The following is a 26,844-nucleotide window of genomic DNA, read 5'->3' as shown; positions in this document are numbered from 1 at the left end:
CTCAGGCTGGTATGCCTTCTCCCCAGCCTCGCAGATGAAGAAGCGGCCACTCACAGAGTGGAAGGCCCAAGACCCAGGAGAAACAGCCCAAGGGGAGCAGGGATCAACCCCACACCAGCAGCGGACCCCACGAAAGGAGGCCACTGGAATTCTCGAAGCAGGAGGCCTCCGCCCCCAGGTCTGGCTGCCTCTGGCACGAGCCACAGCCATGGCCCATTTCCTGACCAGGCTTCCAAGAGCTTCCAGCCTCCCACGTCATCATCTTGGTGGGAGGTGAAGGCCAGCTCGCTGACCAGGCTGCAAGTGGGGAGTGTGCATCAGGCTGTCACCCTGCGAGGCTCGGGGTGCCCTCACGCCTCCACACCCTCCACACCCCTGCACTCCACCTCTGGTTCCCCGATGACCTTGGGCAGGCGCTGCAGTGCAGCGGCATCGGCAGCCAAACCCACGCCCACCTCCTGGGGAGGAACCGTCAGTGTTTGGTTTCTGCCTAATACTGTGCCCCTCGTAGAATGGCAACATCCAAACTTTCATGTTTACTGAGCTGCCCCACCTTCACCCCAGGACTTCTCCAAAGTCCCATTCCATTGCCCAGGCATTTGGTCTCAGGCAAGTTCCTTCAACCTAGAATAGAGCCCGGCCTCCCACTCACGCCTCCCATCCCTCTAGGCACCATCTATCATGAGAAGCCTTCACCACCCACCCTGAGACCTTGACTGTTCCTGCTCCATCCTGCCCCACCTTCATCCAGATGGCCCCAGGGAGCAATCCCCTGGCACCCCACAGCCTCAACCCCACCCCTATTCCTATCATCCATTCACAATCTCACCTCTTTGACTTCACGACAAAGTCTTACTTGTCAGGTCTAACTCCCACTCTTCCATAGAAGCTCCTCGGGCTCACTCCAGGCTCCCCCAACCCCACCCCACTGCCCAGTTTAAGCAGGAGCTCAGGAGGATGGCTCACCTCACCTGGAAGAAAGCGCCCTGGGCACAGTACCGGATGTCACAGTATGCATGAGTCCACACCTAGGAGGTAGAGGCCAGGACGAATGACCACCAGAACCAACCCCACTTCCCCAGGGGACATGTGGCTGCCTCTTGGGACAGAGTCTGGCCCATGACAGAGCTGAGGCTGGAGGCCAGTGGCCGGCGACAGGGCAAAGCAGCCCGGGAGCACTCCGAGCAGGAGGACAGCCACAGACTCATCTCCCCAATGCAGCCCCCGGGATCTACAGCAACAAGGCTTAGGTACTCCGGAGAGGGAACAGGAAGTGAGGGGGTCAGGCTGGGCCTAGGAGGCGGGTATGGAGGGGGATGCCCTCCAGCCCCTAGAGCGCCACCTCGATGACGCTGAAGGTCTCTGATATCGAAAGTGATGATGTCACGGAGGTACCAGCTGATCCGGCCACACGCCCCTTTGGGCTGCAGGACTGCCAGGTCCACCAGGTCAATACCTGGTGCAGCGAGCTCACCCAGGGCCCCGTGCCACACCCATAGCTCAACCAGGGGTCAGGAAACCCAGGCGAGCAGGTTCGAACTCCTAAACCACCTAAGGCGGGAAAAACAACTCGCCACAGGACTTGGGTGAGGGATTGCATGGAGGGAAGGAAATAAAAGGCAGCACGTGGAGTCATTACTTCATTGAATCTCAGCAACAACCTCACCAGGGTCCTATTACTATTTGTGTTACTGGATGGGTAAACTAAGGCATTGCAGAGAGGTTAAAATTTCAAGGGTCACGCTTGGCTGGTGAGCAGTGAGTGTGGAATTTCTTTTTTTTTTTTTTTTTTTTTTTTTTGAGACGGAGTCTCGCTTGTCACCAGGCTGGAGTGCAGTGGCGCCATCTCGCTCACTGCAAGCTCCACCTCCCGGTTCACCATTCTCCCTCAGGCTCGGTAGCTGGGACTACCGCCACCACGCCCGCTAGCTTTTGTATTTTGTGAGACGGGGTTTCACCATGTTAGCCAGGATGGTCTCATCTCCTAACCTCGCGTGATCCACCACGCTGCCTCCCAAAGTGCTGGGATTACAGGCTTGAGCCACCGCCAGCCACAAGTGTGAATTACATTTTAAAGTAGCTCATTAATGTTTTTAGAGAGACAGTCTCTACCTCTGTTACACCAGCTAGGAGTGCAGGCTCACCATGGTCATCTGCAGCCTCCCAACTCCCAGGTTCAAGCAATCCTCCCACCTCAGCCTCCTGAGTGGTTGGGACTGTGCCCAGGCTGGTCTTGAACTCCCGGGCTCAAGTGATCCTCCTGCCTTGGCCTCCCAAAGCGCTGGGATTACAGGCGTGAGCCACCATGCCGTGCCAGAGTGGGATTTTTAAATCTGGAACCATGCAGCTGGCTCCAGAGGCCATGCTCTTCCCCAAGATACCAGACAACCCGGGACTCAGGGTCTGCAGCATGAGCAATGCAGTAAATGGTGCTGGTTTCCTGAGATGAGAGACATCTCAGGATGCAGCAATTTCTGCAGCTCCAACTTCAAGATGATCCCGAATCTGACCTTTCCTCCATCAGTTGTTCTCCATGTGTCCCCAGTCTGTCCCCGACACGCAGCCAGGGGGAGCCAGTGGACACCTGCTTGGATCAGACGCTCTTTTTTTTGAGACAGTCTTGCTCTTGTCGCCCAGGCTGGAGTGCAGTGGCATGATCTTGGCTCACTGCAACCTCCACCTCCCGGTTCAAACGATTCTCCTGCCTCAGCCTCCCAAGTAGCTGGGATTACAGGCGCCCACCATCATGCCCAGCTAATTTTTGTATTTTTAGTAGAGATGGGGTTTTGCATCCCAGCTACTCGGGAGGCTGAGGCAGGAGAATGGCGTAACCCGGGAGGCAGAGCTTTCAGTGAGCTGAGATCCGGCCACTGCACTCCAGCCTGGGCGACAGAGCGAGACTCCGTCTCAAAAAAAAAAAAAAAAAGAGATGGGGTTTTCCCATGTTGGCCAGGCTAGTCTCGAACTCCTGACCCTGTGATCCACCCGCCTCAGCCTCCCAAAGTGCTGGGATTACAGGCGTGAGCCACCGTGCCTGGCCCAGACCTTCTTTTTCCCTCCTGTTGCTATTAGAACAAAATGGAATGTCCTTGTTATGACTACCTTGCGTGAACACCATTCACAACCTATTACTTTGGGCACACTGGCCTCCAACTGTGTGTGTGTGAGTGTTTGCACATGCACGTGTGGACAGGGCTGCTGCAGTGGTACAGGACCTTCTCAGTGAGAAGGTGACCTGGAATAAAGACCCGGAGGAGGAGAGGGAGGGAGCCAAGGACCTTTGGGCTGACAACTATCCCTCCCTCTTCAACAGCCACACACCAACTCCTTCACTTCCTTCAGCTACAGCTCAAAGGTCACCTCCTCAGAGAGGCCCTCCCTGGCCAACCTGGCTGAACAATGGCCACATCCCCTGCATCCTGACCCCGCCCTACCTCTGGGCTGCCTGGCTCCCTATCTTATCGCTATGTCCTTATCTGCTTGAGGGCCTGACTCCCTTTCTAGAATGTGAGCTCTGAGAATAACAGGAGTTCTTGTCTTTCTGTCCACTGCTGGATCCCCTGTGCCTAAAACAGGGCATGGCACACATAAGCTGCTCAATAGGTGACCAATATAGACAACAGTCCCCGTCCTCGTGGGGAGGCAAATAAATGAATAAACAAATATATTTTGGGGCCTCCCAGCACTTTGGAAGGCAGAGGCAGGAGGATCGCTTGAGGCTAGGGTTTTGAGAACAGCCTGGGGCAACATTGCAAGACCTCTTCTCTATAAGAAATGAAAAAATTGGCCAGGCGTGGTGGCTCAAGCCTGTAATCCCAGCACTTTGGGAGGCCGAGACGGGCGGATCACGAGGTCAGGAGATCGAGACCAGTCTGGCTAACACGGTGAAACCCAGTCTCTACCAAAAAAAAATACAAAAAACTAGCCGGGTGCAGTGGCGGGCACCTGTAGTCCCAGCTACTCGGGAGGCTGAGGCAGGAGAATGGCGTAGACCCAGAAGGCGGAGCTTGCAGTGAGCTGAGATCTGGCCACTGCACTCCAGCCTGGGCAACAGAGCGAGACTCCGTCTCAAAAAAAAAAAAAAAAAGAAATGAGAAAATTAGCTGCACATGAGGCTGGGCGTGGTCGCCTGTACTCCCAGCACTTTTGGAGGCTGAGGTGGGCGGATCGCTTGAGCCCAGGAATTGGAGGCTAAGATGCATGAGCTATGATCGCGTCACTGCACTCCAGCCGGGGCGACAGAGCGAGACCCTGGCTCCAAAATAAAAAGTAAAAAGAAAAGAAAATGGCAGGACAGAGAGGTGAAAAGATAAGCAGAGATAGGAGCCCCAGAGTTCCAAAATCCCAGCTCTGCCACTTACAAGCTGTGAGAATTGGGTAAGATTTTTGCTCTCTCTGGATCTGTTTCACCTTTAAATGGGGCTTATAGCGGAACCTGTCTTGTGAACTCTGATTGGAATTAATTGATACGTTTAAAGTGCTTAGAAAGGGGCGTGACACACCGTGAGTGCTGCATAATTGTGGCCAACTTTTTCTTTCTCTATTTAGTAGTTCTACTCTGTCACTGGGTCACGGCATGACCCGCTGTTTCTTCTTTCTGGCCTTCGGAGTCTTGCTGCTAAAAAAAAAAAAGATGAGACGGCCGCATTCAGCTGGGAGCTGAAAGATGGAGAACCTGGGCCCGGCACAGCCAGAAAAGAGCCTCATCTTTCTGTTCTCAGACATGACCTCTATGAGAGCAAGGGGTCAGGAATGGGGGCTGCCTCCCGATTCCACATCTCCAGCACCCAGGAGGGGGCTCTGGCCCTGGACTGTGTCACTGAATGTTTGTCAAATGAATGAACAAATAAACAAAAGGAGGAACAGAGCAAGATGCAGAAAGAAAGGAGGAGGCTGGGCGCGGTGGCTCATGCCGTGATCCCAGCACTTTGGGAGGCAGAGGCGGGAGGATCACTTGAGCTCAGGGGTTTGAGACCAGCCTGGGCAACATAGCAAGCCCCCCCTCTACAGAAAATGAAAAAACTAGCTGTGCATGGTGGTGCACACCTGTGGTCCCAGCTACTTGAGGGGCTGAGGTGGGAGGATAGCTTGAGCCCAGGAGGCTACAGCTGCAGTGAGCTGAGATTGCTCCGGGTGACAGAGGGAGACCCTGTGTCAAAAAAGAAAGAAAGGGAGGGAGGAAGGGAGGGAAAAAGAAGGAAAGAAGGAAGGAAGGAAGGAAGGAAGGGAGGAAGGAAAGAAGGAAGGAAGGAAGGAAGGAAGGGAGGAACGAAAGAAGGAAGGAAGGAAGGAAGGAAGGGAGGGAGGGAGGGAGGGAGAGGAGAGGGAGGAGAGGAAGGAGAGGGAGGGGAAGAAGGGGAGGGAGGGGAGAGAGGAACGGGAGGGAAAGAAAGAAAGGGACCTGGGAAGATGTTAATGGACAAAACAGAAAGAAAGAGTTGACTGTCTGTCTTCCCCACTGAGTTGGGAACGCCATGACCACAGGGCTTGGGACTGTCTCAGTCACCACTGGGTTCCCAGCACTGGGCTCTGGGCCCTGTGCAGAAATCAGTGTAGGAAATATTTTGCTTCTGGTTTACTCCTAAAGGGCCAACCCTCCCACGGACAACTACATACTCTGGCTGGACAAGACACAAACAATTATCTGAAGGCACGGGGCAGATTCTGGAGGGAGTGACACTTGGGAGAGCGGCAGAACACTCCCTCAGTGTTTTTGAAAACGGTTTTGAAAGCTTTCAGCCTGAGGCCAGACTGAAGTGGGGCTTGAAGAGCCACAGGATAGAGTCCGAGGGGACCACAGCTGCCGGGAAGTGAGGGGGGATATTCCAAAAAGGGCAGAGCCAGAGCGAGGAGTCCCGAATTCTGTGTATCACCTCTGTCCTAATCTCTTGCTGGGAGATTTATGTTTTTGTTGTTATTGTTTTGAGATGGGCTCTTGCTCTGTCACCCAGGCTAGAGTGCAGTGGCAGGATCACAGGTCACTGCAGTTTTGACCTCCCTGGCTCAAGCCATCCTCCCACCTCAGCCTCCAGAGTAGCTGGGAGTGTGGTCATGCAGCACACCCAGCTAATTTTTGTTAGAGACGAGGTCTCAGTTTGTTGCCCAGGATGAAGAATTATTTTTTAAATCTTTTGCTGGGGGTGCACGTATGGTTTGTAAATCAGCAAGAGGCCAGGCACAGTGGCTCACGTTTACAGTCCCAGCACATTGGGAGGCTGAGGCAGGAGGATCGCTTGAGTTCAAGAGTTCAAGACCAGACGGGGTGACACAGCAAGTCCTCACCTCTACAAAACAATAAAAATAAAAACAGAAAAACCAAAAAAACTCATTCCAACTAAGCTACCAAAATAGGAAACTCAACACTCTTTGGACTTATTATGATAGAATCCAGAATATCCACATCTTATTCTTATATCCCAACATCCAGGAAACAATCCAAACTAACTCAAAATAAAAAGAAACAGGGAAGTGAAGCCATTTTCTTTTTTTTTTTTTTTGAGACAGAGTCTTGCTCTTGTCAGCCAGGCTGGAGTGCAATGGCGCGATCTCAGCTCACTGCAACTTCTGCCTCCTGGGTTCAAGCCATTCTCCTGCCTCAGCCTCTCCAGTAACTGGGATTACAGGCGCGCACCACCATATCTGGATAATTTTTGTATTTTTTAGCACAGACAGGGTTTCACCATGTTGGCCAGGCTAGTCTTGAACTCCTCCTGACCTCAAGTGATCCACCTGCCTCAGCCTCCCAAAGTGCTGGGATTACAAGTGTGAGCCACTGAGCCCGGCCTGCCATTTTCAAGAAAAAAGATAATAAGGAGACTGACCCCAAGATGACCCAGATGTTGAGATTAGAAGACAAGGATTTTTTTTTTTTTTTTTTTTTTTGAGACTGAGTCCTGCTGTGTCGCCCAGGCTGGAGTGCAGTGGCGCCATCTCGGCTCACTGCAACCTCCGCCTCCTAGGTTCACGCCATTCTCCTGCCTCAGCCTCCTGAGTAGCTGGACTACAGGCACTCGCCAACACGCCCAGCTAATTTTTTTGTATTTTTAGTAGAGACGGGGTTTCACCGTGTTAGCCAGGATGGTCTCAATCTCCTGACCTCGTGATCCACCTGCCTTGGCCTCCCAAAGTGCTGGGATTACAGGCGTGAGCCACGGCGCCCAGATTTTTTTTTTTTTTTTTAAGTAGAGATGGCGTTTCACTGTGTTAGCCACCGCGCCCGGCCAGAAGACAAGGATTTTAAATCAGTCATTATAACTATGCTCAATGGCAGGAAGAAAAACATGCATGACAAAAAATAAATAAATGACCAGGCACAATGGATCACTCCTGTAATCCCAGCACTTTGGGAGGCTGAAGTGGGCAGATCACTGAAGGCCAGGAGTTCAAGACCAGCCTGGCGAAAATAGTGAGAACCTGTCTCTACCACAAATATAAAAATTAGCCAGGCATGGTGCCGGTTGCCTGTAATCCCAGCTACTCGGGAGGCTGAGGCAAGAGAATGGCTTGAACCTGGGAGGTGGAGGTTGCAGTGAGCCGAGATTGTGCCACTGCACTCCAGGCTAGTCAACAGAGTGAGAGTCCTTCTACAAAAAAGAAAAAAAAAAATTAGCCAGGCCTGGTGACAGGCACCTGTAATCCCAGCTACGCAGGAGGATGAGGCAGGAGAATTGCTTGAACCCAGGAGGCAGATGTTGCAATGAGTGGAATTGTGTCACTGCACTCCAGCCTGGGTGACAAAGCGAGATTCTGTCTCAAAATAAATAAATAAATAATGAACCAAATGGGAATTGGAGAATTGAAAACTACAAAATCTGAAATTTAAAATCAGTGGGTGGTACCTGGGCACAGTGGCTCACACCTGTCATCCTAGCACTTTGGGAGGCCTAGGCGGATGGATGGCCTGAAGTCAGGAGTTTTAGACCAGCTTGGCCAACATGGTAAAACCCCATCTCTACTAGAAACACAAAAAATTAGCTGGGCATGGTGGCAGACGCCCGTAATCCCAGCTACTCAAGTGGCTGAGGCAGGAGAATCACTTGAACCCAGGAAGCAGAGGTTGCAGTGAGCTGAGATTGTGCCATTGCAACAAAAGCGAAACTCTGTCTCAAACAAAACAAAACAAAACAAAAAAATCTGGGTGGGCTTTACAGGAGGACAGAGATGAGGAAAGAGTCAGTAACTGTGATCAGTGGAAATTCTCCCATCTGAAGAACAGGTCAGTGGGTCAATCCAAAGATCCAACTGACCTGTAACTGGAAATCAATGAGGTAGTTGCAGAGTTGCATGAAAGCATGTTATTATATTATATGCTGACACAGCTATAGACTGAGAGGTTAAGCATGTTCTTCATGGCCATAGATCCAGGATGGAAACCCAGACTTCAGAGCCTATGATCCCGTCATGTTCTGTTGGACTAATTTTCATATTTGAATGTTTTAAATTAGGCCTTAAAAAAAAAATGATAGGTCTGGCCATGGTGGCACCTGCCTGTAAACCTGGCACTTTGGGAGGCCGAGGTGGGAGGATGGCTTGAGCTCAAGTATTTGAGGTTACAGTGATTTATGATTAGGCCACTGCACTCCAACCTGGGTGACAGAGCAAGATCCTGTCTCCCCCAAAAAAAACCACATACACACAAAAAACAGATAAAACTGTAAGTTAGGGGTCGGAGTGGTGGCTCACGTCTATAATCCCAGCACTTTGGGAGGCTGAGGCAGGCAGATTATGAGGTCAGGAGAGCGAGACCATCCTGGCCAACATGGTGTAACCCTGTCTCTACTAAAAATACAAAGATTAGCTGGGCGTGGTGGCCTGCACCTGTAGTCCCAGGCAGGAGAATTGCTTGAACTCAGGAGGCAGAGGTTGCAGTGACTTGAGATTGCGCCACTGCACTGCAGATTGACAACAGAGCAAGACCCTGCCTCAAAACAAACAAACAAACAAACACAACAAAACGAACAGCAAAAAAAGTGTAAGTTAGAAGCTGCTTAAAATCCTAATGAAGAAGCACTGCTCCACTGTCTATTGCCAGGAGCTGGGAAGGCTGGTAGGGTGTGTGAAGAGCGTCTGGTACCTGCAGTGAACATTTTTCCTGCACCAGAGATCACCACCGCCCGACAGTCAGCGTCTCTCGAAATCTTGTTGAAGCACTCTACCATCTCTCTGTGAAGCAACGAGTGAAGGGCTACAAATGGGGTGGGAATACCCTGCCCTCATGTCCATCTCCCCACAAGGTTCCACTCTGGCTCAGTCCCGCAGCCCCCGCCTCCCCCGGCAGGCAGGCCTCCAGGATCTGCAGGTCACACCTCCAGAAGGCCTTGTTCATGGCATTCCTCTTGTTGGGCCGGTTGAGCTGGACATGCAGAACGTGTTTCTGCGCAGATGTCACAAGAAGGGACTCATAGCTGTGGTCTGGGGTTTCCTCTTGTGCAGAGGAGCCAGTGAGGCGAAGGCTAATACCGAGGCCCGAGTAGTTGGAGGCTGTCAATCCTGCGGAGAAAGAAAGAGCCTTTGATGACCCCAGACTCCAAGACACAGGCCTATAGAATTAGGGAGCCCTTCAAAAGGGAGCACACGCACCCCTGAATTTAGGGGACTCGGGCCCTTCGTGACCCCGGATGGGCCTCCCCGTCCTACAGCTGCTATAACAGCACGACAGCGCGATACACCAGCATAAGTCAAGAGGTGACTCACGCCGGCTCAGTAGGTCGCGGAGTCTGCGAGAAGCCACTATCGCCGCCGCCATCGCCGCCGCCTTCGTCCACTGCGTTGGCAACGAGTAACCCAGCAGTTAGCGGAGGGGGCGGGCACAAACGGCCGCCATGTTGAGCGAGGGCACCGATGCCGCAGCCTGACAGGCAAGGACGCCGTTCTCCCCGCCATCTTTACTAAGGGCAGCCGAGTTCCGGTTGCCTTACACAGAGCCAGGCTCAGAAAAGGACCCTTTGCCCCAGTGGGAACCTGGCCTGAGAAAATAGCTCCTGCAATAGCGTGAACCCGGGAGGCGGAGCTTGCAGTGAGCCGAGATAGAGCCATGGCTCGCCAGCTTGGGCGACGGAGGGAGATTCAGTCCAAAAAAAAAAAAAAAAAAAGGAAAATAAAATAGCTCTCGCTAAAGTTCAAAGTTCATCACACCGCTGTTTCATAATGGTGGAATAATTGGCGACAGCTGAAACGTCCAAGGACATAATGGCAGCAGAGCTTGTCATCATGCGTGTATATATCATGTTAACTAAAAATAAAAGAAAACTTGCATTACTGTGAGTTTACCACGTAAAGGAATGAGTACAGACGGACCAACATTAAGCGCTGACTGTATAATATGAACTCCCGCCAGGAGGTCGTACTATTACCCACTATATGCAGAGGAAAACTGACTCAGGCACGGAAAGACACGAGGTTCAAGGTTGCTGGGCTTCAGAAGGGCTAAAGTAGGATTACATGGTTCCAGAGTTCATGTTCTTACGCCGGCTCGTGGCTCACGCCTGTAATACAAACACTTTGGGAGGCCGCGGCAGGCAGATCACCTGAGGTCAGGAGTTCAAGACCAGCCTGGTCAACATGGCGAAACCCTGTCTCTAGTAGAAATTAGCTGGGTGCGGTGTCTGGCACCTGTAATCCCAGCGGGAGACTGAGGCAGGAGAATGGCATGAGCCCGGGAGGCGGAAGTTGCAATGAGCAGCGATTGCGCCACTACACTCCAGCCTGGGCGACACAGCAAGACTCCATCTCAAAAAAAAAAAAAGAAAAGAAAAGAAAAGAAAAAATGTTTGTATTCTTAAAAAAAAGAAAAGAAAGAAAGAAAGAAAGAAACTCCCTTGGTAAAAGTCAGCTAACCAAAGGCATAAAAGTACTGTAAAACTGCTGGCCGGGCGGGATGGCTCACTGTAATCCCAGCACTTTGGGAGGCCGAGGCGATGGATCACCAGGTCAGAGATCGAGGACCATCCTGGGTAACACGGTGAAACCCCATCTCTACTAAAAATACAAAAATTACAAGCGTGTTGGTTGGCTCTGTAGTCCCAGCTACACGGGAGGCTGAGGCTGGAGAATGGTGTACATCCGGGAGGCGGAGCTTGCAATGAGCCCAGATCCCGCCGCTGCACTCCAGCCTGGGCGACAGAGCGAGACCCCGTCTCAAAAAAAAAAAAAACAAAAACGTAAAACTGCTTCAGTATGCTCTTTGGGGAGACATTGAGCAAGGCGGTGAACAGATGTCTCTGGGTCAGTGGGATTGAAGGAATTATCTTTCCTTCTTAATGAACCTGTCTCCTGTCTGGTTTCACAGACAGGAAAAGCAGGCTCTTTTGGACGACAGAACCATTAACTACCCATCAACAGTAAACCGTTTATACCATGGAAAACTCTGAAACCAGTAGACTGTTTATACCATGGAAAACTCTGAAACCGCTATGCAAAGATTAAAAATTGTGAGAAAAAATGTGAAGATGTAATAGAACATTTAGCTTTATCCTTTGTTCCTTTGGTGTAAAAAAGTATAGCTGGTAGCCGGGCGAGGTGGCGGGCGCCTGTAGTCCCAGCTACTCGGGAGGCTGAGGCAGGAGAATGGCTTAAACCAGGGAGGGGAAGCTTGCAGTGAGCTGAGATCTGGCCACTGCACTCCAGCCTGGGCGACAGAGTGAGACTCCGTCTCAAAAAAAAAAAAAAAAAAGTATAGCTGGGCTGGGTGCGGTGGCTCACGTCTGTAATCCCAATACTTTGGGAGGCCAAGGCGGATCACGAGGTTAGGAGATCGAGACCATCCTGGCTAACACGGTGAAACCCCGTCTCTACCAAAAATACAAAAAATTAGCCAGGCGTGGCGGCGGGCACCTGTAGTCCCAGCTACTCGGGAGGCTGAGGCTGAAGAATGGCGTGAACCCAGGAGGCTGAGCTTGCAGTGAGCCGAGATGGTGCCACTGCACTCCAGCCTGGGCCAGAGCGAGACTCCGTCTCAAAAAAAAAAAAAAAAAAAATTAGCGGGGCGTGGTGGTAGGTGCCTATAATCCCAGCTACTTGGGAGGCTGAGGCAGGAGAATTGCTTCAAGCCAGGAGGCAAAGGTTGCAGTGAACCGACATCATGCCACTGCGCTCCAGCACTTCAGCCTGGGTGAGAGAATGACTCTGTCTCCAAAAAAAAAAAAAAAAAAAAAATTATAGCTGGACATGCACAGAATATGACATATGTATATAGTATCTGTGGAAGAAGACTCAAACTGCTAACAGGAAGTGAAATTGGATGCCAGGAGAGAAACTGGTAAAAATTCACTTTTTATCACCTTGACTGGTTTAAAAACAATAAACCCTACTTGATTTTATTTATGGCTGCAAGATGACTGTAGTTTTTCCTTGTCTAGAGATTGTTTGAAACTTCCCATAGTGAAGCAAAACTTGTTCATCTGCTAAGTGACACTTTTGTGACGTCATTAAATGTTAACAATGTAAGGCCGGGCCCAGGGGCGTATCCTAGCCCTTTGGGAGGCTGCGGCCAGTGGATCTCAGGAGTTCAAAACCGGCCTAGCCAATATGGTGAAATCCCATCCCTATTGAAAATACAAAAATCAGCCAGGCATGGTGGCACGCACCTGTAATCCCAGCTACTTGGGAGACTGAGGCAGGAGAATTGCTTGAAGTGGGAGGCAGAGGTTGCAGTGAGCCAAGATCGCGCCACTGCACTCCAGCCTAGATGACAGAGCAAGACTCCTTCTGGGAAAAAAAAAAAAAAAAAAAAAAATCCCAGTTACTTGGGAGGCTGAGACAGGAGAATGGCTTGAGCCTGGGAAGCGGAGGTTGCAGTGAGCCGAGATTGCACCATTGCACTCCAGCCTGGATGACAGAGGGAGACTCTGTTTCAAAAAAAAAAAAGAGGCCGGGCGCGGTGGCTCACGCCTGTAATCCCAGCACTTTGGGAGGCCGAGGCGGGCGGATCACGAGGTCGGGAGATCGAGACCATCCTGCCTAACACGGTGAAACCCCGTCTCTACTAAAAATACAAAAAATTAGCCGGGCGAGGTGGCGGCGCCTGTAGTCCCAGCTACTCGGAGGCTGAGGCAGGAGAATGGCGTGAACCCGGGAGGCGGAGCTTGCAGTGAGCCAGACTCCGTTTCAAAAAAAAAAAAAAGAATTCATAACAGAGGAAACAAGCATTGAATAGCTATCAAAATATTTTAAAAATGAATTTGTGATCCAGTAATGCCTGTATGTTATTAATCTACCAAATAAGAAGATCTATCAGAGGGTCCAACAGTTACTCAAAAAAAAAAAAAGTAGTATCAACGTTGGGCTGGGTGTGGTGGCTCGTGCCTACAATCCCAGCACTTTGGGATGCTGAAGCAGGAGGACTCCTTGAGCCCAGGAGTTCAAGACCAGCCTGGGTAACATAGCAAGACCCCATATCTTTTTTTTTTTTTTTTTTTTTTTTAGTAAAGACAGGGTTTCACCGTGTTAGCCAGGATGGTCTCGACTCTTGACCTCGTGATCCGCCCGTCTCGGCCTCCCAAAGTGCTGGGATTACAGGCTTGAGCCACTGCGCCCGGCCACGAGACCCCATATCTAAAAAATAAAAATAAAAATTAACTGGACACGGTAGCACACATCTCTATGCCTAGCTACTCGGGAGGCTGAGGCAGGAGGATCGCTTGAACCCAGGAGTTCAAGGTTACAGTGAGCTATGATCATGCCACTGCACTCGAGCCTGGGTGACAGACTAACACCCTGTCTCTAAAATTAACAACAATAATAGTCATAACAATAATCATAATAGTATCAACTTCATAGAGTCCTTGATCATTAAGATAATAAATGCTCAGAACAGGACTTGCCATATAGAAGTCATTACATTAATGCTTGGTCTCTTGCAGTCATTCCAAACATAAATCCAGAAGATTGAGAAGATATACAGATAAAAAAACAAAACAAAAACCGAAGTTCTTGTTTGTTTGTTTTGTTTGTTCATTTTTGAGACAGAGTCTTGCTCTATCACCTAGGCTGCAATGCAGCCGCACCATCTCGGCTGACTGCAACCTCCACCTCCCAGGTTCAAGCGAGTCTCCTGCCTCAGCCTCCTGAAGAGCTGGGATTACAGGCATGCCCCACACCCGGCTAATTTTTGTATTTTTAGTAGAGACCAGGTTTTCCCATGTTGGCCAGGCTGGTCTCAAACTCCTGACCTCAAGTGATCAGCCTGCCTCAGCCTCCCAACGTGCTGGAATTACAGGCATGAGCCACTGCACCCGGCCAGAAACCCCAAAGTTGTTTGTCGTTTTTTGTTTTTTTGAGACAGTCTCGCTCTGTCGCCCAGGCTGGAGTGCAGCAGCATGATCTCGGCTCGCTGTAACCTCACCTCCCAGGTTCAAGGATTCTCCTGCCTAAGCCTCCCCAGCAGTTGGGACTACAGGCACCTGCCACCACACCCAGCTAATTTCTGTATTTTTAGTAGAGACGGGGTTTCACCATGTTGGCCAGGCTGGTCGCGAACTCCTGAACTCAGGTGATCCACCTGCCTCAGCCTCCCAAACTGCTGAGATTACAGGTGTGAGTCACCGTGCCCAGCACTCCAAAGTTTTAAAGAAATGAGGCTCAAGATTTGGTAACAAGGGAATCCCAGCCAGATGCCAGCACCAGATCCCATGTGCTGTGCAGTGAGAGGTGCCAGGCAGGGCGCGAACGCCACCCTCAACCCCAGGGCAGGCAGGGAGACCGGGAAGCCTTGCAACCCAGGGGGAGCCCAGCGACTTTTGCTCACTCCCTCCTTCCCTGGCTCCCTTGTGCCCCTCGCCTGCCCACTGCCTGTCTGAATGGCCATCACCTCCATGCCACCCATTCCCATGCATCCAACCTCTAGCCCCAGCCTTCAGGACTGCGGTCTCTGGACCCCCCAGGGGCATCCCAGCCCCTCCCACCTCTCCTCTTTCCAAGAAGATCACCGGTTTCTTTACTTTGCTTTATTGTTCGTGGGGTGAAGATAAGGCCTTGGGCTTGAGGAAGTCATTGTCATATAGTTATAAACTGGGAGACTGGGTGAGAAGGCATAGAGACAACGGTCATCGCCCATCCTCCCTTTCTGCGGATGAGGTGGGACAAGGTCAGCCCCCTGGCTGGGGAACGGGATGCAAGGGCTCTCAGAGCTTGGAGAAGGTGACGCTTTTCAGTTCCTTGTTCTCAGTCACGGCTTGAACCGACTTGGCGATGTCCTGGGTCTGCAGCATGCTCATGTTCCAGGACGCCTGGTACGGAGGGTGTCGGGAAAGAGGAGACAGATTAGCAGGGGCCAATCACGATGAAGCATGCGGCACCCTGAGCCTTGGTTGGTCCCTGGGGTTAGAGGAGGGCTGTGACTGGTTGGAGCAAGCGCCTTACCACGTAGTTGAGGCTCTCGGCCACCGAATGGTCGCGGGAGTAGAGCAGGTTGACCTTGGTGCTCTGCACCGCCACGGGGCTCTTGCTGGAAATCTCGGCCGCCAGCGCTAAGGCAGCATCCAGCATGACCTCCTTGTCTGGGAACACCCGGCTGCAGCCAAAGAGATCAGGGACCGGGTGGGCTGGGAAGGGCTCTCTCCCCCAGCCTCCCGCAGATGAAGAAGTGGCCACTCACAGAGGAAGGCCCAAGACCCCAGAGAAACAGCCCAAGGGGAGCAGGGGACTGACCCCACACTAAAGAAGTGACCTCGCCAAGAAAGGAGGCCACTTGGAATTCTCGAGCGAGGAGGCCTCCACCCCTCCAGGCCTGGCTGCCCCCAGCACTGAGCCACCAGGGCCATGGCCCTACCTGACCAGGCCGCAGCCCAGGGCCTCATCAGCCATCATCTTGCGGGCGGTGAAGGCCAGCTCGTTGACCAGGCTGCAAAGGGGAGCGTGCATCAGGAGGTGGCTGTCACCCCGGGGCTGTGAGATGCTCTGGGGTGCCCCGCCCACACAACCACACCCACTGCACCCACCTCTGGTTCCCGATGACCTTGGGCAGGCGCTGCAGTGTTCCTACATCGGCAGCCAAACCCACGTCCACCTCCTGGGGGAGGAACCGGGTCAGTGTTTGGTTTCTGCCCAATACTGTGCCCCTTGCAACGGCAACGTCCATGAAATTTCATGTTTACTGGAGAGTCCCGCCCCACCTTCACCCCAGGGACTTCCTCCAAAGTCCCACTCCATTGCCCAGGCAGCTTCTTGTCTCAGGCAAGTTCCTTCAACCTAGAATAGAGCCCGCCTTCCCACTCACGCGCCCTCCCATCCCTTCAGGGCATATCCATCTATCATGAGAGAGGCGCCCTTTTCACCCTACCTGAGACCCCTTTACTGTGTCCCCAGCTCCATCCTGCCTCCCACCTTCATCCGTATGGCCCCAGGAGCAATCCCTGCCTCTGGCACCTGCCAGCCTCAACCCCACCCCATACCTTATCCATTCACAACTTCACCTCTTGACTTCCTCTACGGACAAGTCTTACTTTGTCAGGTTCAACTCCGACTCTTCCATGAAGCCCTCGGGGCTCACTCCAGGCCCCCCAACCCCACCCCACTGCCCAGCTCTAAGCAGGAGCTCAGGAGGATGGCTCACCTTCACCTGGAAGAAAGCGTCCTGGGCACAGTACCGGATGTCACAGGCGGTGATGAGGTCCACACCTAGGAGGTAGAGGCCAGGGACGCTGAATGACCACCAGAACCAACCCCGCCCCCCAGGACATGTGGCTGCCTCTTGGGACAGAGTCTGGCCCATGACAGAGCTGAGGCTGGAGGCCAGTGGCCGAAGCATTGGGGCAGCAGCCCGACCCGGGGAGCACCCGAGCAGGAGGACAGCCACAGACTCACCTCCGCCAATGCAGCCCCCGTGGACGGCAGCAATCACAGGCTTGGGGCACTGAGAGGAAACAGGAAGAATGGGGTCAGGGCTGGCCCAGGGGAGGCGGGCATGGAGGGGGATGCCCTCCAGCCCCCTAGAGTCACCTTCTCGATGACGCTGAAGGTCTCCTGATATCGAGTGATGATGTCACGGAGGTACCAGCTGATCCGGGCCACATCATCTCCTTTGGGCTGCAGGATGTCCGAAGCCAGGTCCATCAGGTCAATACCTGGTGAGAAGGCATGGAGAGCTCACCCAGGCCCCCAGGCCCCACACACTGCCCCAACCAGGGGTCAGAACCCAGGCGCAGCAGGTTCGAACCCCCAAACCACCAAGGCGGAAAAAACAACTCACACAGGACTTGGTGAGGGATTGCATGTGGAGTGGGAAGGAAATAAAAGGCAGCATTTGTGGAGTCATTACTCACTGAATCCTCACAACAACCCTACCAGCTAGGTCCTGTTACTATTTGTGTTACCGATGGGTAAACTAAGGCACAGAGAGGTTAAACACTTGCCCAAGGGGTCACACTGGCTGGTGAGTAGTGTGAATTATTTAAATTAACTCATTAATGTTTTTGGAGACAGGGTCTCACTCTGTTACATCAGCTAGAGTGCAGTAGCACGATCATGGCTCACTGCAGCCTCCAACTCCCAGGTTCAAGCAATCCTCCCACCTCAGCCTCCTGAGTGGTTGGGACTGTGCCCAGGCTGGTCTTGAACTCCCGGGCTCAAGTGATCCTCCTGCCTCGGCCTCCCAAAGCGCTGGGATTACAGGCGTGAGCCACCATGCCGTGCCAGAGTGGGCTTTTAAAATCTGGACCATGCAGCTGGCTCCAGAGACCATGCTCGTCCCCAAGATGCCAGACAACCCGGGACTCAGGGTCTGCGGCGTGAGCGATGGAGTCAGTGGTGCTGCTGTTTCCTGAGATGAGAGACATCTCAGGATGCAGCAATTTCTGCAGCTCCAACTTCAAGATGATCCCGAATCTGACCTTTCCTCCATCAGTTGTTCTCCATGAGCCCGCCCTGCTCTCCGTTTCCACCTCTGTCCCCAGTCTGTCCCCACACGCAGCCAGGGGGAGCCAGGGGACACCTTCTTGGGTCAGATGCTCTTGTTTTTGAGACAGAGTCTTGCTCTTGTCGCCCAGGCTGGAGTGCAGTGGCATGATCTTGGCTCACTGCAAGCCTCCACCTCCCGGTTCAAACGATTCTCCTGCCTCAGCCTCCCGAGTAGCTGGGATTACAGGCGCCCACCATCACGCCCAGCTAATTTTTGTATTTTTAGTAGAGATGGGGTTTTGCCATGTTGGCCAGGCTAGTCTCGAACTCCTGACCTTGTGATCCACCCGCCTGAGCCTCCTAAAGTGCTGGGATTACAGGCCTGAGCCACCGTGCCTGGCCCAGACCCTCTTTTTCCCTCCTGTCACTATTAGAACAAAATGGAACATCCTTGTTATGACTACCCTGCGTGAACACCGTTCACAACCTAGTACTTTGGGCACACTGGCCTCCAACTGTGTGTGTGTGTGTGTGTGTTTGCACATGCATACGTGGACAGGGCTGCTGCAGTGTCACAGGATCTTCTCGGTGAGTAGGTGACCTGGAGTAATAGGAGGTGACCTGGAGTAAATATCCAGAGGAGGAGAGGGAGGGAGCCAAGGACCTTTGGGCTGACAACTATCCCTCCCTCTTCAACAGCCACACACCGACTCCTTCACTTCCTTCAGCCACAGCTCAAAGGTCACCTCCTCAGAGAGGCCCTCCCTGGCCAACCTGGCTAAAGAGTGGCAGCATCCCCGGCATCCTGACCCCGCCTTACCTCTGGGCTGCATGGCTCCCTGTCCTATCGCTATGTCCTTATCTGCTTGAGGGCCTGACTCCCTTTCTAGAATGTGAGCTCTGAGAACACAGGAGTTTTTGTCTTTCTGTCCACTGCTGGATCCCCTGTGCCTAGAACAGGGCATGGCACACATGAGCTGCTCAATAGGTGACCAATATAGACCACAGTCCCCATTCTCATGGGGAGGCAAAGGAATAAACAAATATTTTGGGGCTGGGCTTAGTGGCTCACGCCTGTAATCCCAGCACTTTGGAAGGCAGAGGCAGGAGGATCGCTTGAGGCTAGGATTTTGAGAACAGCCTGGGTCAACATTGCAAGACCTCTTCTCTACAAGAAATGAAAAAATTAGCTGCACATGAGGCTGGGCGTGGTCGCCTATACTCCCAGCACTTTCGGAGGCTGAGGTGGGCGGATCGCTTGAGCCCAGGAATTGGAGGCTAAGATGCATGAGCTATGATCGCGTCACTGCACTCCAGCCGGGGCGACAGAGCGAGACCCTGGCTCCAAAATAAAAAGTAAAAAGAAAAGAATATGGCAGGACAGAGAGGTGAAAAGATAAGCAGAGATAGGAGCCCCAGAGTTCCAAAATCCCAGCTCTGCCACTTACAAGCTGTGAGAATTGGGTAAGATTTTTGCTCTCTCTGGATCTGTTTCACCTTTAAACGGGGCTTATAGCGGAACCTGCCTTGTGGACTCTGATTGGAATTAATTGATACGTTTAAAGTGCTTAGAAAGGGGCGTGACACACCGTGAGTGCTGCATAATTGTGGCCAACTTTTTCTTTCTCTATTTAGTAGTTCTACTCTGTCACTGGGTCACGGCATGACCCGCTGTTTCTTCTTTCTGGCCTTCGGAGTCTTGCTGCTAAAAAAAAAAAAGATGAGACGGCCGCATTCAGCTGGGAGCTGAAAGATGGAGAACCTGGGCCCGGCACAGCCAGAAAAGAGCCTCATCTTTCTGTTCTCAGACATGACCTCTATGAGAGCAAGGGGTCAGGAATGGGGGCTGCCTCCCGATTCCACATCTCCAGCACCCAGGAGGGGGCTCTGGCCCTGGACTGTGTCACTGAATGTTTGTCAAATGAATGAACAAATAAACAAAAGGAGGAACAGAGCAAGATGCAGAAAGAAAGGAGGAGGCTGGGCGCGGTGGCTCATGCCGTGATCCCAGCACTTTGGGAGGCAGAGGCGGGAGGATCACTTGAGCTCAGGGGTTTGAGACCAGCCTGGGCAACATAGCAAGCCCCCCCTCTACAGAAAATGAAAAAACTAGCTGTGCATGGTGGTGCACACCTGTGGTCCCAGCTACTTGAGGGGCTGAGGTGGGAGGATGGCTTGAGCCCAGGAGGCTACAGCTGCAGTGAGCTGAGATTGCTCCGGGTGACAGAGGGAGACCCTGTGTCAAAAAAGAAAGAAAGGGAGGGAGGAAGGGAGGGAAAAAGAAGGAAAGAAGGAAGGAAGGAAGGAAGGAAGGGAGGAAGGAAAGAAGGAAGGAAGGAAGGAAGGAAGGGAGGAACGAAAGAAGGAAGGAAGGAAGGAAGGAAGGGAGGGAGGGAGGGAGGGAGAGGAGAGGGAGGAGAGGAAGGAGAGGGAGGGGAAGAAGGGGAGGGAGGGGAGAGAGGAACGGGAGGGAAAGAAAGAAAGGGACCTGGGAAGATGTTAATGGACAAAACAGAAAGAAAGAGTTGACTGTCTGTCTTCCCCACTGAGTTGGGAACGCCATGACCACAGGGCTTGGGACTGTCTCAGTCACCACTGGGTTCCCAGCACTGGGCTCTGGGCCCTGTGCAGAAATCAGTGTAGGAAATATTTTGCTTCTGGTTTACTCCTAAAGGGCCAACCCTCCCACGGACAACTACATACTCTGGCTGGACAAGACACAAACAATTATCTGAAGGCACGGGGCAGATTCTGGAGGGAGTGACACTTGGGAGAGCGGCAGAACACTCCCTCAGTGTTTTTGAAAACGGTTTTGAAAGCTTTCAGCCTGAGGCCAGACTGAAGTGGGGCTTGAAGAGCCACAGGATAGAGTCCGAGGGGACCACAGCTGCCGGGAAGTGAGGGGGGATATTCCAAAAAGGGCAGAGCCAGAGCGAGGAGTCCCGAATTCTGTGTATCACCTCTGTCCTAATCTCTTGCTGGGAGATTTATGTTTTTGTTGTTATTGTTTTGAGATGGGCTCTTGCTCTGTCACCCAGGCTAGAGTGCAGTGGCAGGATCACAGGTCACTGCAGTTTTGACCTCCCTGGCTCAAGCCATCCTCCCACCTCAGCCTCCAGAGTAGCTGGGAGTGTGGTCATGCAGCACACCCAGCTAATTTTTGTTAGAGACGAGGTCTCAGTTTGTTGCCCAGGATGAAGAATTATTTTTTAAATCTTTTGCTGGGGGTGCACGTATGGTTTGTAAATCAGCAAGAGGCCAGGCACAGTGGCTCACGTTTACAGTCCCAGCACATTGGGAGGCTGAGGCAGGAGGATCGCTTGAGTTCAAGAGTTCAAGACCAGACGGGGTGACACAGCAAGTCCTCACCTCTACAAAACAATAAAAATAAAAACAGAAAAACCAAAAAAACTCATTCCAACTAAGCTACCAAAATAGGAAACTCAACACTCTTTGGACTTATTATGATAGAATCCAGAATATCCACATCTTATTCTTATATCCCAACATCCAGGAAACAATCCAAACTAACTCAAAATAAAAAGAAACAGGGAAGTGAAGCCATTTTCTTTTTTTTTTTTTTTGAGACAGAGTCTTGCTCTTGTCAGCCAGGCTGGAGTGCAATGGCGCGATCTCAGCTCACTGCAACTTCTGCCTCCTGGGTTCAAGCCATTCTCCTGCCTCAGCCTCTCCAGTAACTGGGATTACAGGCGCGCACCACCATATCTGGATAATTTTTGTATTTTTTAGCACAGACAGGGTTTCACCATGTTGGCCAGGCTAGTCTTGAACTCCTGACCTCAAGTGATCCACCTGCCTCAGCCTCCCAAAGTGCTGGGATTACAAGTGTGAGCCACTGAGCCCGGCCTGCCATTTTCAAGAAAAAAGATAATAAGGAGACTGACCCCAAGATGACCCAGATGTTGAGATTAGAAGACAAGGATTTTTTTTTTTTTTTTTTTTTTTGAGACTGAGTCCTGCTGTGTCGCCCAGGCTGGAGTGCAGTGGCGCCATCTCGGCTCACTGCAACCTCCGCCTCCTAGGTTCACGCCATTCTCCTGCCTCAGCCTCCTGAGTAGCTGGACTACAGGCACTCGCCAACACGCCCAGCTAATTTTTTTGTATTTTTAGTAGAGACGGGGTTTCACCGTGTTAGCCAGGATGGTCTCAATCTCCTGACCTCGTGATCCACCTGCCTTGGCCTCCCAAAGTGCTGGGATTACAGGCGTGAGCCACGGCGCCCAGAATTTTTTTTTTTTTTTTTTTTTTTAAGTAGAGATGGCGTTTCACTGTGTTAGCCACCGCGCCCGGCCAGAAGACAAGGATTTTAAATCAGTCATTATAACTATGCTCAATGGCAGGAAGAAAAACATGCATGACAAAAAATAAATAAATGACCAGGCACAATGGATCACTCCTGTAATCCCAGCACTTTGGGAGGCTGAAGTGGGCAGATCACTGAAGGCCAGGAGTTCAAGACCAGCCTGGCGAAAATAGTGAGAACCTGTCTCTACCACAAATATAAAAATTAGCCAGGCATGGTGCCGGTTGCCTGTAATCCCAGCTACTCGGGAGGCTGAGGCAAGAGAATGGCTTGAACCTGGGAGGTGGAGGTTGCAGTGAGCCGAGATTGTGCCACTGCACTCCAGGCTAGTCAACAGAGTGAGAGTCCTTCTACAAAAAAGAAAAAAAAAAATTAGCCAGGCCTGGTGACAGGCACCTGTAATCCCAGCTACGCAGGAGGATGAGGCAGGAGAATTGCTTGAACCCAGGAGGCAGATGTTGCAATGAGTGGAATTGTGTCACTGCACTCCAGCCTGGGTGACAAAGCGAGATTCTGTCTCAAAATAAATAAATAAATAATGAACCAAATGAGAATTGGAGAATTGAAAACTACAAAATCTGAAATTTAAAATCAGTGGGTGGTACCTGGGCACAGTGGCTCACACCTGTCATCCTAGCACTTTGGGAGGCCTAGGCGGATGGATGGCCTGAAGTCAGGAGTTTTAGACCAGCTTGGCCAACATGGTAAAACCCCATCTCTACTAGAAACACAAAAAATTAGCTGGGCATGGTGGCAGACGCCCGTAATCCCAGCTACTCAAGTGGCTGAGGCAGGAGAATCACTTGAACCCAGGAAGCAGAGGTTGCAGTGAGCTGAGATTGTGCCATTGCAACAAAAGCGAAACTCTGTCTCAAACAAAACAAAACAAAACAAAAAAATCTGGGTGGGCTTTACAGGAGGACAGAGATGAGGAAAGAGTCAGTAACTGTGATCAGTGGAAATTCTCCCATCTGAAGAACAGGTCAGTGGGTCAATCCAAAGATCCAACTGACCTGTAACTGGAAATCAATGAGGTAGTTGCAGAGTTGCATGAAAGCATGTTATTATATTATATGCTGACACAGCTATAGACTGAGAGGTTAAGCATGTTCTTCATGGCCATAGATCCAGGATGGAAACCCAGACTTCAGAGCCTATGATCCCGTCATGTTCTGTTGGACTAATTTTCATATTTGAATGTTTTAAATTAGGCCTTAAAAAAAAAATGATAGGTCTGGCCATGGTGGCACCTGCCTGTAAACCTGGCACTTTGGGAGGCCGAGGTGGGAGGATGGCTTGAGCTCAAGTATTTGAGGTTACAGTGATTTATGATTAGGCCACTGCACTCCAACCTGGGTGACAGAGCAAGATCCTGTCTCCCCCAAAAAAAACCACATACACACAAAAAACAGATAAAACTGTAAGTTAGGGGTCGGAGTGGTGGCTCACGTCTATAATCCCAGCACTTTGGGAGGCTGAGGCAGGCAGATTATGAGGTCAGGAGAGCGAGACCATCCTGGCCAACATGGCGAAACCTCGTCTCTACTAAAAATACAAAGATTAACTGGGCGTGGTGGCCCGCGCCTGTAGTCCCAGGCAGGAGAATTGCTTGAACTCAGGAGGCAGAGGTTGCAGTGACCTGAGTTTGCGCCACTGCACTCCAGACTGACAACAGAGCAAGACTCTGCCTCAAAACAAACAAACAAACAAACACAACAAAACGAACAGCAAAAAAAGTGTAAGTTAGAAGCTGCTTAAAACCCTAATGAAGAAGCACTGCTCCACTGTCTATTGCCAGGAGCTGGGAAGGCTGGTAGGGTGTGTGAAGAGCGTCTGGTACCTGCAGTGAACATTTTTCCTGCACCAGAGATCACCACCGCCCGACAGTCAGCGTCTCTCGAAATCTTGTTGAAGCACTCTACCATCTCTCTGTGAAGCAACGAGTGAAGGGCTACAAATGGGGTGGGAATACCCTGCCCTCATGTCCATCTCCCCACAAGGTTCCACTCTGGCTCAGTCCCGCAGCCCCCGCCTCCCCCGGCAGGCAGGCCTCCAGGATCTGCAGGTCACACCTCCAGAAGGCCTTGTTCATGGCATTCCTCTTGTTGGGCCGGTTGAGCTGGACATGCAGAACGTGTTTCTGCGCAGATGTCACACGAAGGGACTCATAGCTGTGGTCTGGGGCTTCCTCTTGTGCAGAGGAGCCAGTGAGGCGAAGGCTAATACCGAGGCCCGAGTAGTTGGAGGCTGTCAATCCTGCGGAGAAAGGAAGAGCCTTTGATGACCCCAGACTCCAAGACACAGGCCTATAGAATTAGGGAGCCCTTCAAAAGGGAGCACACGCACCCCTGAATTTAGGGGACTCGGGCCCTTCGTGACCCCGGATGGGCCTCCCCGTCCTACAGCTGCTATAACAGCACGACAGCGCGATACACCAGCATAAGTCAAGAGGTGACTCACGCCGGCTCAGTAGGTCGCGGAGTCTGCGAGAAGCCACTATCGCCGCCGCCATCTCCGCCGCCTTCGTCTACAGCGTTGGGACCGAGTAACCCAGCAGTTAGCGGAGGGGGCGGGCACAAACGGCCGCCATGTTGAGCGAGGGCACCGATGCCGCAGCCTGACAGGCAAAGACGCCGTTCTCCCCGCCATCTTTACTAAGGGCAGCCGAGTTCCGGTTGCCTGACATAGTTAGAGCCAAGCTCAGAAAAGGACCCTTTGCCCGAGTGGGAACCTGGCCTGAGAAAATAGCTCCTGCAACGGTTTGAACCCGGGAGGTGGAGCTTGCAGTGAGCCGAGATAGAGCCATTGCTCTCCAGCTCTCCAGCTTGGGAGACTCAGTCCAAAAAGGAAAAGAAAATAGCTCCTGCTAAAGTTCATCACACCGCTGTTTCATAATGGTGGAATAATTGGCGACAGCTGAAACGTCCAAGGACATAATGGCAGCAGAGCTTGTCATCATGCATGTGTATATATCATGTTAACTAAAAATAAAACTTGCATTGCAGCAGAGTTTACCGTAAAGGAATGATAGTACAGGCAGACCCTATTTTCATGCTTCATCATTAAAATATAATTCTATAACCTTGGGCCGGCAAGTGGCTCATGCCTGTAATATACAAGAAGAAGCACTTTGGGGAGGCAGCGGCAGGCGGATCACCTGAGGTCAGAGTTCCATGCAGCCCTGGTCAGCATGGCGAAATCCGTCTCTGGTAAAATACAAAATTAGCTGGGTCGCGATTGTCCGACACCTGTAATCTAGCCGGGAGGCTGAGGCAGGAGAATGGCTTGAGCCCAGGAGGCGGAGATTGCAATGAGCAGAGATTGGGCCACTGCACTCAAGCCTGGGTGACAGAGCAAGACTCTGTCTCAAAAAAAAAAAAAAAAAAAAGTTCATGTTCTTAAAAAAAAAAAGCGAAACTCCCTTGGTAAAGCCAGCTATCCGAAGGCATGAAAAGTACTTTAAAACTGCTGGCCGGGAGCGGTGGCTCATGCCTGTAATCCCAGCATTTTGGGAGGCCGAGGCGGGTGCATCACAACGTCAGCAGATTGAGACCATCCTGGCTAACACAGTGAAACCCCATCTCCACTAAAATACAAAATAGCTACTTGGCGTGTTGGCTGAGGCATCCCGTGGTCCCAGCTACTTAGGAGGCTGAGGCTGGAGATGGTGTGTGAGATCTGGGGAGGCAGTCCAGCCTGGAGACAGAGGGAGACTTGGTCTCAAAGAAAAAAAAAAATTAGCGCGGCGTGGTGTTAGGTGCCTGTAATCCCAGCTACTTGGGAGGTTGAGGCAGAAGAATTGCTTCAACTCAGGAGGCAGAGGTTGCAGTGAGCCAACATCATGCCACTGGGCTCCAGCACTTCATGCTGGAGTGAGAGAGTGAAGCTCTATGTAAAAAAAAAAGTATAGCTGGACATGCACAGAATGCAGCATATATATAATATCTCTGGAAGAAGACTCAAACTGTTAACAGGAAATGAAATTGGATGCTAGGAGAGAAACTGGTAAAATTCACTTTTTTTTTTTTTTTTTTTTGAGACAGAGTCTCCCTCTGTCGCCCAGGCTGGAGTCACAGTGGCCAGATCTCAGCTCACTGCAAGCTCCGCCTCCGGGTTTCACAGCCATTCTCCTGCCTCAGCCTCAGTAGCTGGGACTACAGAAGCCCGCCTCGCCCGGCTAGTTTTTGTATGTTTTAGTAGAATGAGGGTTTCATTAGTTAGCCAGGATGGTCTCAATCTCCTGACCTCGTGATCCACCCGTCTCGGTCTCCCAAAGTGCAGGGATTACAGGCTTGAGCCACCACACCCGGCCTAAAATTCACTTATCACCTTGACTGGCTTAAAAACAATAAACCCTACTTGATTTTATTTATGGCTGCAAGATGAGTGTAGTTTTTCCTTGTCTAGAGATTGTTTGAAAGTTCCATAGTGAAGCAAAAGTTGTTTATCTGCTAAATGACGCTTTTGTGACGTCATTAAATGTTAACAATGTAAGGCTGGCCGCAGTGGCTGACGCCTGTATCCTAGCACTTTGGGAGGCCGAGGCCGGTGGATCTCAGGAGTTCGAGACCAGTCTGGCCAATATAGTGAAACCCACTCTACTAAAAATACAAAAGTTAGCCAGGCATGGTGGCACGTGCCTGTAATCCCAGCTACTTGGGAGGCTGAGGCAGGAGAATTGCTTGAAC

The 26,844-nt window shown here is 51.6% G+C and overlaps 1 protein-coding gene and 1 pseudogene across 3 annotated transcripts; both read right to left on the bottom strand.

Annotated features, from left to right (window-relative positions):
- Positions 1-350: 350 nt before the first annotated feature.
- LOC116271605 lies at positions 351-9,849 on the bottom strand (annotated as a pseudogene). Its single transcript, XR_004180212.1, has 6 exons — positions 9,694-9,849; positions 9,306-9,489; positions 9,074-9,162; positions 1,343-1,456; positions 972-1,028; positions 351-458 (listed from the first exon to the last, which is right to left on the bottom strand). The product of XR_004180212.1 is annotated as a delta(3,5)-Delta(2,4)-dienoyl-CoA isomerase, mitochondrial-like (transcript).
- A 5,078-nt stretch (positions 9,850-14,927) lies between these two features.
- ECH1 (enoyl-CoA hydratase 1) lies at positions 14,928-24,900 on the bottom strand. 2 transcript variants are annotated; one of them, XM_003915484.3, is made up of 10 exons: positions 24,617-24,900; positions 24,229-24,412; positions 23,997-24,085; positions 16,936-17,060; positions 16,801-16,849; positions 16,550-16,614; positions 15,936-16,006; positions 15,767-15,838; positions 15,358-15,508; positions 14,928-15,224 (listed from the first exon to the last, which is right to left on the bottom strand). In XM_003915484.3, the coding sequence occupies exons 1-10, from the start codon at positions 24,666-24,668 to the stop codon at positions 15,120-15,122; spliced, it is 963 nt and encodes a 320-aa protein (XP_003915533.2). In that variant the 5' UTR covers positions 24,669-24,900; the 3' UTR covers positions 14,928-15,119. The 2 variants fall into 2 exon arrangements, with proteins under 2 accessions (XP_003915533.2, XP_009192662.2); XM_009194398.3 differs by having other exon boundaries at positions 24,503-24,749.
- Between the last annotated feature and the right edge of the window lie 1,944 nt (positions 24,901-26,844).

This window comes from Papio anubis, chromosome 20, assembly GCF_008728515.1.
Source record: "Papio anubis isolate 15944 chromosome 20, Panubis1.0, whole genome shotgun sequence".
Taxonomy (NCBI): domain Eukaryota; kingdom Metazoa; phylum Chordata; class Mammalia; order Primates; family Cercopithecidae; genus Papio; species Papio anubis.
This window is presented reverse-complemented; position numbering and strand designations above follow the sequence as displayed.

Excerpts from the sequence above, each read along its gene's own strand:
- ECH1 (XM_009194398.3), bottom strand. The coding sequence starts at position 24,668 with ATGGCGGCGGCGATAGTGGCTTCTCGCAGACTCCGCGACCTACTGAGC. Across the intron at positions 24,086-24,228 it reads ATGAACAAGGCCTTCTGGAG|AGAGATGGTAGAGTGCTTCA; the intron begins GTGTGACCTGCA and ends GTTGCTTCACAG. Across the intron at positions 15,225-15,357 it reads CCGAGAGCCTCAACTACGTG|GCGTCCTGGAACATGAGCAT; the intron begins GTAAGGCGCTTG and ends CCTCCGTACCAG.